Below are 14,624 nucleotides of genomic sequence, written 5' to 3'. Positions count from 1 at the left end.
TTACTCTGTGACTGTTCCTGTAAGCATGAAAGCCTTGTAGGTGACAGTTCTGACCGTAGTAGGCTCTCCCCAAGAACTCTCAAGCTCTTTAATCACTTCTTCAGATAACAAATCCACCCCTTGTTCCTTGGCCAAGGCAAATGCTGATGACGATTTTATGTATTTCAAGTACCCTTTGAACAGGAGCTCCTTTAGAATGTCGAGTTGCATCGGTTTTCCCTCGTGGCCTAAGCCCACACTCTCAAAAGGAAAGGGAAGATTTCTATACCCGTCAATTACGTACTTGGCATCCGAGTGCCAAACTACATAGAAGCTTCCCAGAGGCGCTTACTTACAGTGTTGAATTCGGGATTAACGACCATGTCATTATAAGCCCATATGGCTAGTATACCTTCTGGTCTACGCAGAAGGCGTTTGGCCAGCTTGTAAAACTTTGAGAGGTCAAACCAGTGCACTGCAGTAGCAACGGTGATCAGATCGACACGATTTTTGCCCCCCATCAGGGCCACCATTTCATCCTCTGACATAGATTGTGGAGTGCGCACGTAGCGAACTCGAGGATGTGGCATTGCGAAACTTAGTTGAGCTTCACTAAGGTTGGTCGCTATCACTTGCCGGCAATGCTCTGCAACCTGGTAGAATTATTTTACGAACATATTTGTGGTCAGTCAAGCAGGAAAGATTTTAATTGATGAGTGAAGGATTGTATTTCCCCATTGGAGAATCACGTCGCCATTATTATTTGATCCAACATATTCTTGCTCAGAAATCGTGTAGGGAGAGAGAGACTAACGCCAAGAGCAGCTTGACCATTGCCGGTGCCAATATCCCAAGCCAGAGAGTAATGAGAGGTGCGGGCGGCGAGCATCAAGTGCCACTCACTTGGATAAGTTGGCCTGGCTTGTAGGAAGGTCTCTGCCTTCTTGTCAAATAGACCCACCCTGTCTATACAACTTCTTTTATTCTTGTTACACTGCTTCTAAGGGTCTTTGGTGTTGGTGTAATATATTAGATAGAGAAACGACTGTGTTTTCTCAAACTAATAAAAGAACCCAAAGTTTCTCTCCTCTCTCCATCATCTTCTTCAAGCTTCAGCCATGGAGAGGGTTTGAGCTAGTCTCACCCTTCCCTCCTGTTAATTTTGTTTGAGTATGTTTGTTTTTTCTTATTTTTTCTTCTCTCCCGATCTCTATTTGGGAGATCTCTTCTCCCGGTCTAATTCTAGATCTGAGAGTTTGAATTCTCTTGCTTTAGTTTTAGATCTAGAAGCTTTTCTTTCCGGATTTAGATTTGAAAGTTTAATAATGTTTTCGGGAATTTGATATCTGTGTACACATCCTCTACCTCCAATTTCAATGATGATTGTAGAAGTCTCTCTGAACTATAATGATTTGCTCTTCCAAAAGTTATATCTTTTTTTTTAGCCCGTTTTGGTTGTCTCCGTACTACGATAGTATAGAGGAAGCCAAACCTAGGCATGCCCCACCAATTGGCAACGCCGTAGTTATTGGAGAAGGAATTTTCGACATGTGCTGATGATGATATGAAATCTAGTCATCGGCCGCCGATTATTTTGCTTGACAGATCAATTTTTATGGAACGAGTGTGTGCTTGTCCTAGCCGGTGCTCTGTTGATCCTGCTTGTTTTCTGAATTTGGCTTTATTTTGTTGTATTCTGGGTTTTGCTCTACTTCGATTTGCTTTACCATAAAAATCTATGTACTTCTCTTGTATCCTTTTGAACAACGAATATAATTTTCTTTTGAAAAAAACAAAACCGGTGACTTTGAATTTTTCATTTTCCATGCGGAAGCTGACAAGTTCATTGGATTTGACTAATTCAATGCCAATTTGGGTAAGCAATGAGGCAACTTAGGGGTGATCGGTTTCAGGGTGGGTCGGTTCCAGACCTGGAACTTGAAACCGATCTTGTTATAACCGGTTCCTAGTTTTTGGAACCTGAAACCTACTCTATTTGCTCTAGACCCTGTTTTGGAACCTACTTTGTTTTTTCGGTCTAGTTACAGGATTTACCCGAAAGCCCCTTTTTTTTATTCCTTTTTTTGGTTTCATTTTTTCCGAGTAGCAAATAAGAAAACTTATAACTCAAATAAAAGGTTATAAGTTTGACTATGCAAACAATCTTAAGTATTCATACAAAAACATATTATCTTAGTCTCAATAATTTAATGGACGTGATAAAACAACATAGGTTCCAATTGAATATGTAGTTTCTTCGTTACAGAAAAAATTGCCCTTATAATGCTTACAAGCCCTTGAGTTAGACTATCTGCAAATAATGATCACCTCCCTCATCCTTTATGACAGAATACTTTGAATTCTGGCCATATAAAATTGCAAGTGGACCTCCATATAAAACCGGTTCTAAAACTAGTCCAGGTGGGTTTTCAATTGGAATCGGAAACCGAACCAATTCTAACTGGTTCCCACAAAATGGAACTGATTCCCAAACATGTTCAAACAGGAACCGGTTCCTAAACCTGTTTTTCGGGTAGGCCGATTCGATTTCTGAATAAACCCGGTCCGGTTACACACTCCTAAGGCAACTCATCACTTTGAGCGTTGGAGTTGAACTTGACTAAGTAAAGTACTAAACTTTGAACTAGCAGATTTTTCTTGTCATGCACGCAAAACCATGTTAATTTGTGAAATAAATTTATAGAGATGGAGTAGGGTTACGCTAATACAGTAGGAGAATGTACATTAGTCAAAAAGTTTCTCTTTGTCATATTAAACTAGGTTTTCTGTTTTTTTTTTGTCAGACATATTAAACTGGGTTAATACTATAGTAAAAGATGTTAAAATTCTACCTTGATGGGAGTGCACCCGTTGTTTTGTATATTTCTATTTAAGACATAATGACAGTCGCTATTAGGTAAGAATATGCGGAAGAGAGGATAATTTTCATATATTTCTTAAGGAAGAGTATATGAGAATTTTATATGCTTTATAAGATTGACTATTAGTATTACAATATTAATTACTATCGATTAGAATCGTTCGTGCTCGCTTCTCTTCTCCACCCCTCGCCATCGCCATGAGTTCCTCCTCCGACGACGACCCGCAGCTCCCTCACGACGTCGCCGTCGAGGTCCTGAAGCGATTGCCGGTGGAATCTCTCCTCCGATTCAGGTGTGTTAGCCGTTCATGGCGTTCCACCATCGACGACCCTCGTTTCGTGGCCCTCCACTTGCGCCACTCTGCTGTCGATGCCTCCCGTTGGTATCTCTTGTGTCGAGATTGGTGCGGTCCTGTCCAGAACCTGTGCTCTCTGTTGTCCCACGAGTCTCTTGCTCTGCCTTCCCGGTCGCAAACCGAAATTCCGTTTGTTACTACTCCTCCCGGCGGCTACCGCATCGTTGGTTCGTGTAATGGTTTGATCTGCGTCACCGAATGTTCCAGAGACGGCTATGGTCGGGCTATGCATCTGTGGAATCCATTCACAAGAAAGCACAAGGCGGTTCGACGACCCGGTCCGGATACAGAGACTGGTCATATGGTTCTGGGGTTTGCCTTCGACGCTAGGTCGATCGACTATAAGATTGTGAGGATTCTCCATTCTCCAGATGATTGTTTTAGTCGCTTTGGTCGAGTCGAGATTTATTCGCACCGTACAGATTCCTGGAGAAGTCTGGAGGGTGAGGCTCCTGCTTTTCGTCGCCAGGACAACAGAGCGGTCTTCTTGAATGGGAATTTGCACTGGTTCGCTTCCTATCGAAAGGAGGGTGGATACGGGTCAATAGTCTCGTTCGATGTCGCAGGTGAGGTGTTTGACGGAATGGCTCTGTTGGAAGAGATTTTTCCCGTAGACAGTGTCTATTTACTGTCGTGTATGTATATGGCAGTATTGAATGACTCGCTGGCTGTGTTCATTAATGGTGGGGAGGCACTTGATCATCCTGATTCGGATTCCGTTTGTTCTGTCTGGGTTATGAGAGACTACGGCGTGCCTGAGTCTTGGACTAAGCTGTATACTTTTGAGGCTAGTCGACCGGTAGTAGGATTTGATGGCTTCACATGGAATGGTGAGCTTCTTATTGAAATATCTGGTGGAGAACGGCTTTCTTGGAATCCGATCACGGGACAAATCGCAAATCTTCCGTCATGGAGGACATGCGATTTGTTCACCGTCGTAGAGAGCCTCGTTTCACTTTAAATATGACTCGATTGCTGCTACATTTATCAGTACGAAAGATTGATTCTGCTTGTAGAAAAGTTGAAAGTTACATCTGAATTGAGAAGAGATGGCTTTATACATATATGCTCTGGCCACGAAATGACGAGCTTATGCAGTGAGGTGGTGCCCATTTACTTTTGGTACTTCTTGCAAGCTTTAATATGCATTTTCATTTTCACTTTATTTTTTCTTTAGACTAGTGAAGTTTGTTCTCCGTATGAGTGAAAGTATGCAACTCAAGACTGCATCTACAACTTCAGCATTGTCAGTACTAGCAGAGTTTAGACGATGCAGAAAAAAATGACGAAGCTTTTTAAATGCTATGCATGTGTGTGTTCGATTCTTTGCCACCACAAGCATTTTTCAGCTTCTGTAGGACCAAACTATTCACTATCTGAATCACGCATCTGGATCTCTGGGTATTGCTACTGGTGCAACTACATACTACCATATATTGTTTCCTATCTCAAGAATTTTTGGTAGCACTGGCAATGCATACCTAGTAAGCTCATGTATTGATCTATGCAGACAGCTGCATTAATGGATTAAGGAAACATTGGAAACTGTATTATTAGGACAATCTTTTTTCCCCCCAAATGATTCGTGGGTCGGAAGTCTTACTTCGTCTTGTGATACACTGATCATTTTGCACGTCAAGCCATCTGGGAATGTGGTCTGTAGATGAGATAATCTGTTTGCTTCCTCCTAGGAAAGACATCTGGGAAAGAGATTTTAAATTGCAATTCTCTTCTAAAGTCTGGTGCCAGGTGCTGGAGCTCTTCTTTATTAACAGGAATTCGGGTGATTGGCAATCCGAGTTCACCTGGCTCTTGCAAAAATGGAAAATGGCATAGAACAGCAGAAAGTGATGTTGAAGTTTCTTAGGAATGCCAATGCATAGTTTATGTGGAAGTCTAGAAACAATTTGCTTCATGGTCAAGGTGCGGCTTCTGTGGAACATGTTCTTAGATTGATCGTTTTTTACTTCAAAAGGATACGTGGTGTGCTTATAATTATCTACATAATTTAATGACAGGGATAGTAAAAACAAATCAAGACAACCCTCGTGCTCAATTGTATCTGGCGTGCTCGTGGTTCGGCTTGGACTACATATTAACTCAAACTAGACATTTTAATTTAAAAAAATTTGAATCCAACCGCAAACTACTAATATCAAGTGTGAGCCCCCATAAAAAGACATAAGTTTCTTTTCATTTTGTTTTGACTTTAATTTGTAAAACATAATGTTTAAAAAATGGAATTATAAACCAATGATAACGTTTAAATTGTGAATGTGAGGTTTCATCAATAGGAATCTTTAAAAATTCATTCGTAAAAATCACATGCGGTTTAATCCGAAACATCAATTCTAGTTTATGACTTTAAGTGCATAACTTGGATAGACAAAGATACAAAAAGATTAGCAGGATATAGGCTGTTGGGGGGCTTCAGGGTCAATCTTGATCGCTGCCCTGGCCCTCACGGTTGAAGACCGTGTTAATCACCATGAGATCAATCGGAAATGGCCGTCAAAGGTCTTTATGTGGCCTTCGAGCTGGCCTCGGACGGCCATGAGACAGAGAGGGATAAATAGATCCGTTTTTGCTATAATTATAGCGTCACTCTATTCTCTTGTGATATTGAGATTTTATTCCCTCTAAGCCATAATATAAGAAGTCTAGGGTTACAAAATTGAACTCGACAGACAACACAGAGACTAAGCATGATGAGCAACGCTTAGTCCTCTTCCTGGAGATCATAACATTTATTTTTCACAAAATTAATCTTAATTTGATCAGAATCAATCTTGGTTTCAGAGCTTTTTGCCTAGATTCGCCTTGATCGGAGAAGAACCTCCCTCATGAGATAGATTGCCGATGAAGCCTCTCATGAGATTCAAATGCATCTCCAAATCGTGGCATTGCATGATCGAAGATCCTACCTTTGCGGCCATGCACTTGAAGTGAGGCAATCTCAATTGCACAAATTGGTATTTTTTTCTCACAGATTGGTACTTTTCTCGCAATCGAATGAGCTCTCTGTATCTAGATAAGTTCTTACTCCGGCTTCTCAATTAGAAATCGAATTTCCATTCATTAGCCCTATAGTCAATTGTGGTGCCCTAGGTTCCTGCAATTGATTGATCTGCATTGCTAATGCTAATGCTGAAGTTCGCAATGAGACGATATTTCAAGGGAATTTATTCACTAGAAAGCACGAGGCAATTTTGAGTTTGCCTTCAGATCATTCGTTTGTTGACGTGTACGTGGTTCTAGGATTTGGATACAACGACAAGATTAATGACTTCAGGTCATTAATAATTACTTGTTTTCCTAATAAATATGGATGATACTGGGGTATATTAGTCACTGAAGTCCATGTTTATAGCCTTAGTACAAATCCATGGTTCAATTTCAGGTGCAAGCTGAGCGACGGCTCAAGGATCTCTTTCAATGGAAATTTGCAAAGGATCTCAATCGGTGTCGATAAAGATCGTTGCCGGTGTTATGGATTGATAATCACAGTTGTGGTAGCAAATTTGAGAGGGTCCATGAGAATGCTCTAACATGTACTTCATCCATGCTCTAGCTTGGATGCATCCGGCAGGTTTCCAATACAATGAAGTGATTCTTTCGCTTGCAGATATCATGACAATCGTCCTCTCTATTATTACTCTTTTCTTATGATGTAAACATTTGGTTACCCCGAAATCCTACTTTCTTTGCATCACGATTTCTTCTCTCAAAGATCAATATGTGAAATACATGGTTGTCTCCGCGACACTCAAAGCATTTAGTCGAGACTTCTCTCGGTCATCATTATTGATCCGGTTCTAACCTTGGTATATACCATATGATAGTTGTTCAAGTTATATGAGAAGTGTGATATCCTGAAATTCGACCCTTTTTTCGAGGTATATGAAATGATTATTTCATCGATGCACTGTTAGTTAAATCTCGCTCAGAATTGATCACTCATAAGAGGACTAACTAATTGGGAAAGGCTGTTAAGGAATTAAGTACGCACGACCTAAGAACTCGATCATGGATTGACAATTCGATCATAAGGATTGACGAAGGACAATTTTGAGCCATTATAGACCGATCAAGAAATGGTTATAGAATGGTTCACCAATAGTATATAATCGGATCGTGGGTGATTCTGCCTGACCATTATATGAATTGCGAACGACCCTAAACCAATTCCTAATGATCGTGTACTTCTGAACTAGCGATTGACCCCTCGCAATTACATGACAACCGAGGTCAACCATAACTCGAGAAAGCTTAAACGTAGTTTGATATCAAATCAACCACGGGTCGAATACACATAACTCCTAAAAGTCGCCCGTTAGTTTGAGGTATACTAAAGTTGCAATTGATTGATTTTGACCATAAATTAGAATCCGAATTTGGGTATCGAACTTTCAATGATTTCATGACTAACTTATTGGACGTTGCCTCGTTAATCCTCCGATTTATCGGTTTGTTCGAAATTCTCGGAAAAGGAAATTTTGGGCCGAGAATTGGAGCCTACGAGGAAGTGGGCCTCGCGAAGGCCCATTGGGCCTCACGCCCAAAGTGTGCTTCGGCCACTTGGGCCCAATGAGGCCCACTAAGCTCACTTTACCATTTTCAAGCCCAAATTGAGCCCATAAACTTTTCAAGCCCATTCTTTATCCTTTTAAGCCCAAACTCAATTATACGAGCCCATACAAAATTCTAGTCCGTATACACATAGTATTTTATACTATACTTTGTGAAATGACCATTTTGCCGTTCTAGCATTAAATGAGAAGTGACAAAGAGGACTGAAAGTCCTGGTTATTTATGGAAGGAAATGATGAATTTTGGGACTTGAACTTGGCTTGAAGAGGAAGCCTATCTAGAAAGAAAATATCTCCCAAACTCTCTATCTCTCTCTCTTTTCCTCTCATTTTCGCCCCCTCTCTCTCCCACCTCTCTCCTCCTTCGGCCGAGCTGAGCACCACAACCCCCTTGGCTGCCGTTTTGCTGCCGTGAAGCCACCCACCAAGCGCCGTGACTGCCCCCTCGCCGTGTGCCGTCCGTCCGAGCCATTTCCTTGACGGTTCACCCTCACCGCCAGCCAAACCAGCCCCCACTGAAACTACTGAGCTGCTGTCCATGCCGTCGTCACCACCTCACGTCGTTTCCGGACTGAGCCACGAGTAGCCCTCGTCGTCACCACCTAAGTGAATAGGGGTCGTCGCGTGCTCGAGGGTCGGGGCGTGACATCCTTGTTTAATTGGTATCAGAGCCTGGTCATTAACTGGAGTGATAAGGTGCGATGGGTTTTAAGATAGTTAGTTAGGAAAACACTTTGTGCCTGTGCTTGACTATTTGGTTCTCTTGTTATAAGCGGGTTATTCATGGTTTCTAATTCCGTGTTGGAATTGGAAAGCAGGTTTCTGTGAAAATCCTACAAGATGAGCAATCCTGATCCGAGGACTCCTAGGGGAAGGGCAATGCCCAGTTTGGTTGGTGCCGTAGGAAGGGCACCGGAGGATCGCAGATTGGATAGGATCCTACAAGTCCTAGAAACTATGGTGGGGCAGCAAGCTTAGAACCAAGCTGATGTTGCTGCTGTTGCCGCTACTACCGCCGAACTTGTCGAAGTCCCGTTAGCTGGGAACGGGATTGGGGATCGACCGATGCATAAACTGGTCGAGCAGTTTCTGAAACTAAAGCCGCTAAAGTTTAATGGGCCAGGTGATCCTGAGGCCGCAACCCTCTGGATCAAGGAGCTAGAGAAATTTTTTGCATTGCTGAGGTGTTTTGAGGAAGATAAGGTAACGCTGGCTATTTACCAACTGCAAGGTAATGCTAGCACTTGGTGGGAAGCTACCCAAGGAAGGGTTTTCCCCGAAGGTACGGCCCTGGTGTGGGGTGCCTTCGTCGAAGCTTTCAATGGAAAGTACTTCTTGGACAGTGCATAAGAACAAAATATGGGTGAGTTCCAACGACTCCATTAGAACCAACTGTCAGTTGACCAACACGAAACGAAGTTTGCAGAACTCTCTAGGTACGTACCGAGTTTAATTGAGGACCTGGTGGACAGAGCGAGGAGATTCCAAGATGGTTTGAAATCGAAAATCAAGGACCAACTGGTGCCCCTGAATCTCAAGGATTTTGATGAGTTATACGAGAGGGCCTAGCTGACTGAGAGGAATTTGGCTGAAACGACAGCCGCATCCGGATTGCGGTTTGCATTTAACCGGGATAATCGTCGGTTCGGGAAGAGACCAATAACTGGAGGAAGGCATTCTATTCCCCCCAACAAGAAGAATGGCATTGGGAAACTGGCATACAACTCGATGGCAGGTGCCGATTCTATGAGAGGAAACACGGAACAGCCCATGTCCGTCTAGGATTGGAGCATGTTTTGACTACAGCCAACAAGGCCACATTGCGAGAAATTGTCCCTATCGACAGTCATGGACGCAACCTCAGCATCCGCAAGTGGGAAAACCGGCTGGGAATGCTCCACAGAACAACCTGAATCGGCCGCAGGCACAGGGAAGAGTGTACACTATAGCTAGGAAGGAGGCGGAGGATTCGCCTAACGAGATTACAGGTATGGTCTCTCTTCAAGATCATGCTGCTTATGCACTGTTTGATCTGGGGGCTTCACATTCATTTATATCTAAGTAGTTTGTTAAGTTAGCGGGGCTTAAATCGAAACCTTTAGAAGTAATTCTTTGTGTTACCACCCCACTAAAGGATGAAGTGTTGGTTACGATAGGGTGTCCAGGCTGTAAGATAATATTGGTGGTAGGGAGAAAGTGATAGATTTAGCGGTTTTAGCGATGTATGACTTTGATGTCATCATCGGGATGGACTGGCTCGTGAAGCAAAGAGCCGTAGTGGATTGTTGCAACATGATGATCCAATTTAATCCGATTGGTCATTCTAGATATGAATTTGTGGGAAACAGAGGAGGAACCTCGATCTCTTTGATTTCGTCGCTTGAAGTAACTAGGCTGTTGGATGAAGGATGCCAAGGTTATCTAGCGACTGTCTTTCCTGAGGAATAGCCTAGGTTACACCTAGAAAGGGAAATAGAATTTGTAATTGAGTTAGCCCTTGGGACAGAGCCGATTTCCAAAATACCCTACAGAATGGCGTTGTCGGAACTAAAGGAATTAAAGTTGCATATGCAAGAATTGCTGGACAAAGGATTCATTCGTCCTATTGCATCACCTCGGAGAGCATCAGTTTTGTTTGTAAGGAAGAAGGATGGTTCGTTGCGTTTGTGCATCGACTATCGCCAGCTCAATCAAGTGACGGTTAAGAAAAAGTATCCATTACCAAGGATAGATGATTTGTTTGATCAGCTTCAAGGAGTTTTGATATTTTCGAAGATAGACCTGAGGACGGGTTATCATCAGTTAAGGATTAAGAAGGAGGATATATTGAAGATGGCATTTCGAACGCGTTATGGTCATTATGAGTTTACTGTAATGCCGTTTGGTCTAACAAATGCACCTACAGCTTTTTATGGATTTGATGAACCGAGTGTTCAAGGAGTATTTGGACCGGTTTATGATCGTGTTCATTGATGATATTTTGGTGTATTCGAGAAGTTTAGAGAAACACGAACAACACTTGAGGACAATGCTACAAACCCTTCGAGATCATAAGCTGTATGCCAAGTTTAGTAAGTACGAGTTTTGGTTAACTCGAGTGACTTATCTTGGTCACGTGATTTCTGATGAAGGAATTTCAGTAGATCCAATTAAGATCGAAGCGGTTATGTATTGGCTAAGACCAACGATGGTAACTGAAGTTCAAAGTTTCTTGGGATTGGCTGGCTATTATAGACGGTTCGTGGAAAGGTTTTCTGTGACAGCCATGCCTTTGACGCAATTGCTGAAGAAGGATACGTTTGAATGGACGGATAAGTGCGAGCGTAGTTTTCAAGATCTTAAGCATAAGCTAACTACTGCACCTGTTTTGACGATACCGTCTGGTTCCAGAGGTTATGAGATATACAACGATGCGTCGTATAAAAGTTTGGGATGCGTTTTAATGCAATATGGAAGAGTGGTTATATACGCGTCCTGACAATTAAGACCTCATGAGTTGAACTATCCGACGCACGATATGGAATTAGCTGCGATAATTTTTGTGCTAAAAATTTGGAGACACTACTTGTGCGGAGAAAAGTTTCACATTTATACCGACCATCAGAGCTTAAAGTATTTGTTTTCACAAAAAGAATTGAACATGAGGCAGCGTAGATTGATGGAACTGCTTAAGACTTATGATTGTGATATTCTATATCATCCTGGTAAGGCTAACAAGGTAGTCAATGCGCTAAGTTGAAAGTCATCGATCGTGCAGATGATGGTTCGAGAGTGGATTTTGCTTGAAGGAATTCGGGATTTAGATTTCAAGTTCGAGGTAAGCCACCTTTCGAGTTTAATGGCTACTCTCAGGATTGAACCCGAAATGCAGACCAGGATTAGAGTAGCGCAACCTTCAGACCCTGAAATTTGAAAGATTCTACAAATTGATGCAGCTAAGAAAAAACCTGACTTTCAAGTATCTGAAGACGGGATCTTAAAGTTTCGTGGACGATTATGCGTGCCTAATGACGCAAAACTTAAGGAAGAAATCTTGGCAAAAGCTCACCGTAGTAACTGCAATATTCATCCGGGCAATACAAAGATGTATCAAAATCTACGCCAGTATTATTGGTAGAATGGCATGAAAGGGGATATTGCCAAGCACGTGGCTAAGTGCTTAACGTGCCAACAGGTGAAAGCACAACATTGCAAATCCGGTGGATTGCTACAACCTCTTGAGATCCCAGAATGGAAATGGGAACATATCACAATGGATTTTGTGATGGGTCTACCAAGGAGTATAGAGGTAATGACTATATTTGGGTCGTAGTTGATAGACTGACTAAGTCTACACATTTCATCGCCGTACGAAAGGATTTCACCATGGACAAATATGCGGAATTGTATGCGCGCCATATTGTTCACGTGCTATATTGTTCGCTTGCACGGAGTACTGGTGACTATTACTTCGGATCGAGATCCCAAGTTCACCGCAACATTTTGGAAAAGCCTTCAAAGTGCCATGGAAACGAAGCTGTAGTATAACACAGCTTATCATCCGCAGACGAATGGACAATCAGAGAGAACAATTCAAACTCTCGAGGATATGCTGCGAGCTTGAGTTTTGAATTTCCAGGGCAGTTGGGAGGAACAACTACATCTCGTTGAGCTCGCTTACAGCGATAGCTATCAACAGAGCATTAGAATGGCACCATTTAAAGTATTGTATGGTAGAGCATGCAGAACTCCGATATGTTGGGACGAAATTGGAGAAAGAAGAATTACTGGCCCGGAGTTGGTGCAACAATCAGTTGAGGTAATTAAAATCATTAGAGAAAGGCTTAAGACGGCCCAGAGCCGTCAGAAAAGTTATGCGGATAAACGACAAAGACCTTTGGAATTCCAAGTAGGGGATTACGTCTTCCTCAAAGTGTCACCTACGCGAGAAATTTCGCGATTTAGCAAGAAGGGAAAGTTAAGCCCAAGATATGTTGGACCATTTGAGATTTTGGAATGAATTGGAATCTCGGCTTATCGTCTAGCTTTGCTATTGAAACTGGCTCAAGTACATGACGTCTTCCACGTGTCCATGTTAAGAAACTATGAACCTGATCCGACCCACGTGCTGAACTATGAAGAGATAGACGTGGACGATAAAGTGTCGTACGTGGAAAGACCGATGCGGATTGAGGATAGAAAAGAACAAGTACTGCGGAACAAGACGATCCCTTTGGTTGAGGTGATTTAGCTACACCATGAAACAGAAGGAGCCACGTGGGAAAGCGAAGAATTAATGAGGCATGAGCACCCCTATCTTTTTTAGGAACCATTGGTTAATCCAAATTTCGAGGACAAAATTTCTGTAAGAGGGGAAGAGTTGTGATATCCTAAAATTCGACCATTTTCAAGATATATGAAATGATTATTTCATTGATGCACTGTTAGTTAAATCTCGCTCTGAATTGATCACTCATGAAAAGACTAATGTAGCGCCGCGTTTTTTTTTTTTTGGGTTTTCGGGATTTGCGCTCTAAGGAGGTATTTCCGTATAAGGGTCTCTCCCAGACCATACCTCACGTGACAATGGAAGGTGATTTCTAAATTTGTGATTTTGGAGTCGCCACTAGTCATTATTGGTAGGTAGACTAGAAACCTAATCGAGGTACGGGAGAATACCACGATTCTACGAACCAAAGATTCTGAGTACGGGGATTTGGTTACGTTATTGATCCCAAATTGAGATCCTTAACGCCCTTTCGGTACCTAAGAACGATATGATGTCTAGTATGTCATGCGAATTTTCGAGGCTTACCCACTAATCCTATCCGTTCTAATCACAGGAAAAACCAAACAAGTATTAAACGTACTATCAAAATCAATCAAGTCAATCAATCCTAAGTGGTCTCTAAAACGAAAATCAATCAAAACAACCCAAACTCTAACGAAGCTCTAAAAGCTTGTTCATTTCATGATGTGCATTTTTTAGGGTTTTAGGGTTTTTTAGGGGTTATAACCCCTGAATTTGGAATTTTCTAAAAATGCCACTTGGACACTTCCGAAAATTCAAATTTCACTTTTTATGGCTGGCCACAATGATTTTGGATCATTCTGTGAATTTTCAAATTTTTTGATTTTTTTTTTCGGAATTTTTTTTAAAATCGAGAATTGATTTTTTATGGTTTTCTGAAAATTTTTCTGAATTTTCCAATATTTTAATTTTTATTGATTTTCCAAATTTTTCAAATTTTTTATTTGTATTTTCCGAATTTTCAAAATTTTTATGAATTTTCTGAAAATTTTTGGATCTTTAAGAATTTTCTGAAAATTTTTGAATTTTTATGAATTTTCTGTAAATTTTTGAATTTTTATGAAATTTTCTAATTTTCTGATTTTCCAAAAAAATTCTAATTTTTTTTTAATAATTTTTGCGATTTTTTTTTTTTTTTAGAATTTTCTAATTTTTTATTTTTTTTTTATAATTTTTTTTAAATTTTCTCGCCGAGGACGAAACGGGCGTCACCGGTGCCGGTGCCGATCACCCCTGCCGGCGAGCACGACGCCAGAAACGGCACCGTTTCGCCCCCCTGTTCATTGGGGCATTGTGCCGAACAGGTGGTGGGCATAAATCTGGACTTGATGTTCTCAAGGCCGCCGGTTTGGGTCGATCTCCGGTGACCTTCTGGTGGATTTTTATCATTTCAATTATTTGATTATAAAGTCCATATGATCCATTACCAATCTAGCCTAATCGAATGGTCGTCGGACCTCCATCGGCCGGCTAAATCTAGTCTCAAGAACATTAACCTTCACCGGCTAAAACTTGCATTTTCCAGAACC

At 41.6% G+C, this 14,624-nt stretch overlaps 1 protein-coding gene and 1 pseudogene across 1 annotated transcript in view; one reads left to right on the top strand and one right to left on the bottom strand.

The window, feature by feature from the left end:
- LOC115682462 (uncharacterized) lies at positions 1 to 1,479 on the bottom strand (annotated as a pseudogene).
- A 1,579-nt stretch (positions 1,480 to 3,058) lies between these two features.
- LOC115682424 (F-box protein At3g07870-like) overlaps positions 3,059 to 14,624 on the top strand; it is a 63,307-nt gene continuing 51,741 nt past the window's right edge. Inside the window, exon 1 of the mRNA XM_056303186.1 lies at positions 3,059 to 4,462. Coding sequence (XP_056159161.1) covers positions 3,059 to 4,177 — 1,119 coding nt within the window. The 3' untranslated portion in view covers positions 4,178 to 4,462. The remainder of the gene's footprint in view (positions 4,463 to 14,624) is intronic.

This window comes from Syzygium oleosum, unplaced genomic scaffold, assembly GCF_021117445.2.
Source record: "Syzygium oleosum isolate NSW1041296 unplaced genomic scaffold, Sole_v2.1 Sole_v2.26, whole genome shotgun sequence".
Lineage (NCBI taxonomy): Eukaryota > Viridiplantae > Streptophyta > Magnoliopsida > Myrtales > Myrtaceae > Syzygium > Syzygium oleosum.
Note: the sequence above shows the minus strand (reverse complement) of the source record. Positions and strands in the feature narration are given on the sequence as shown.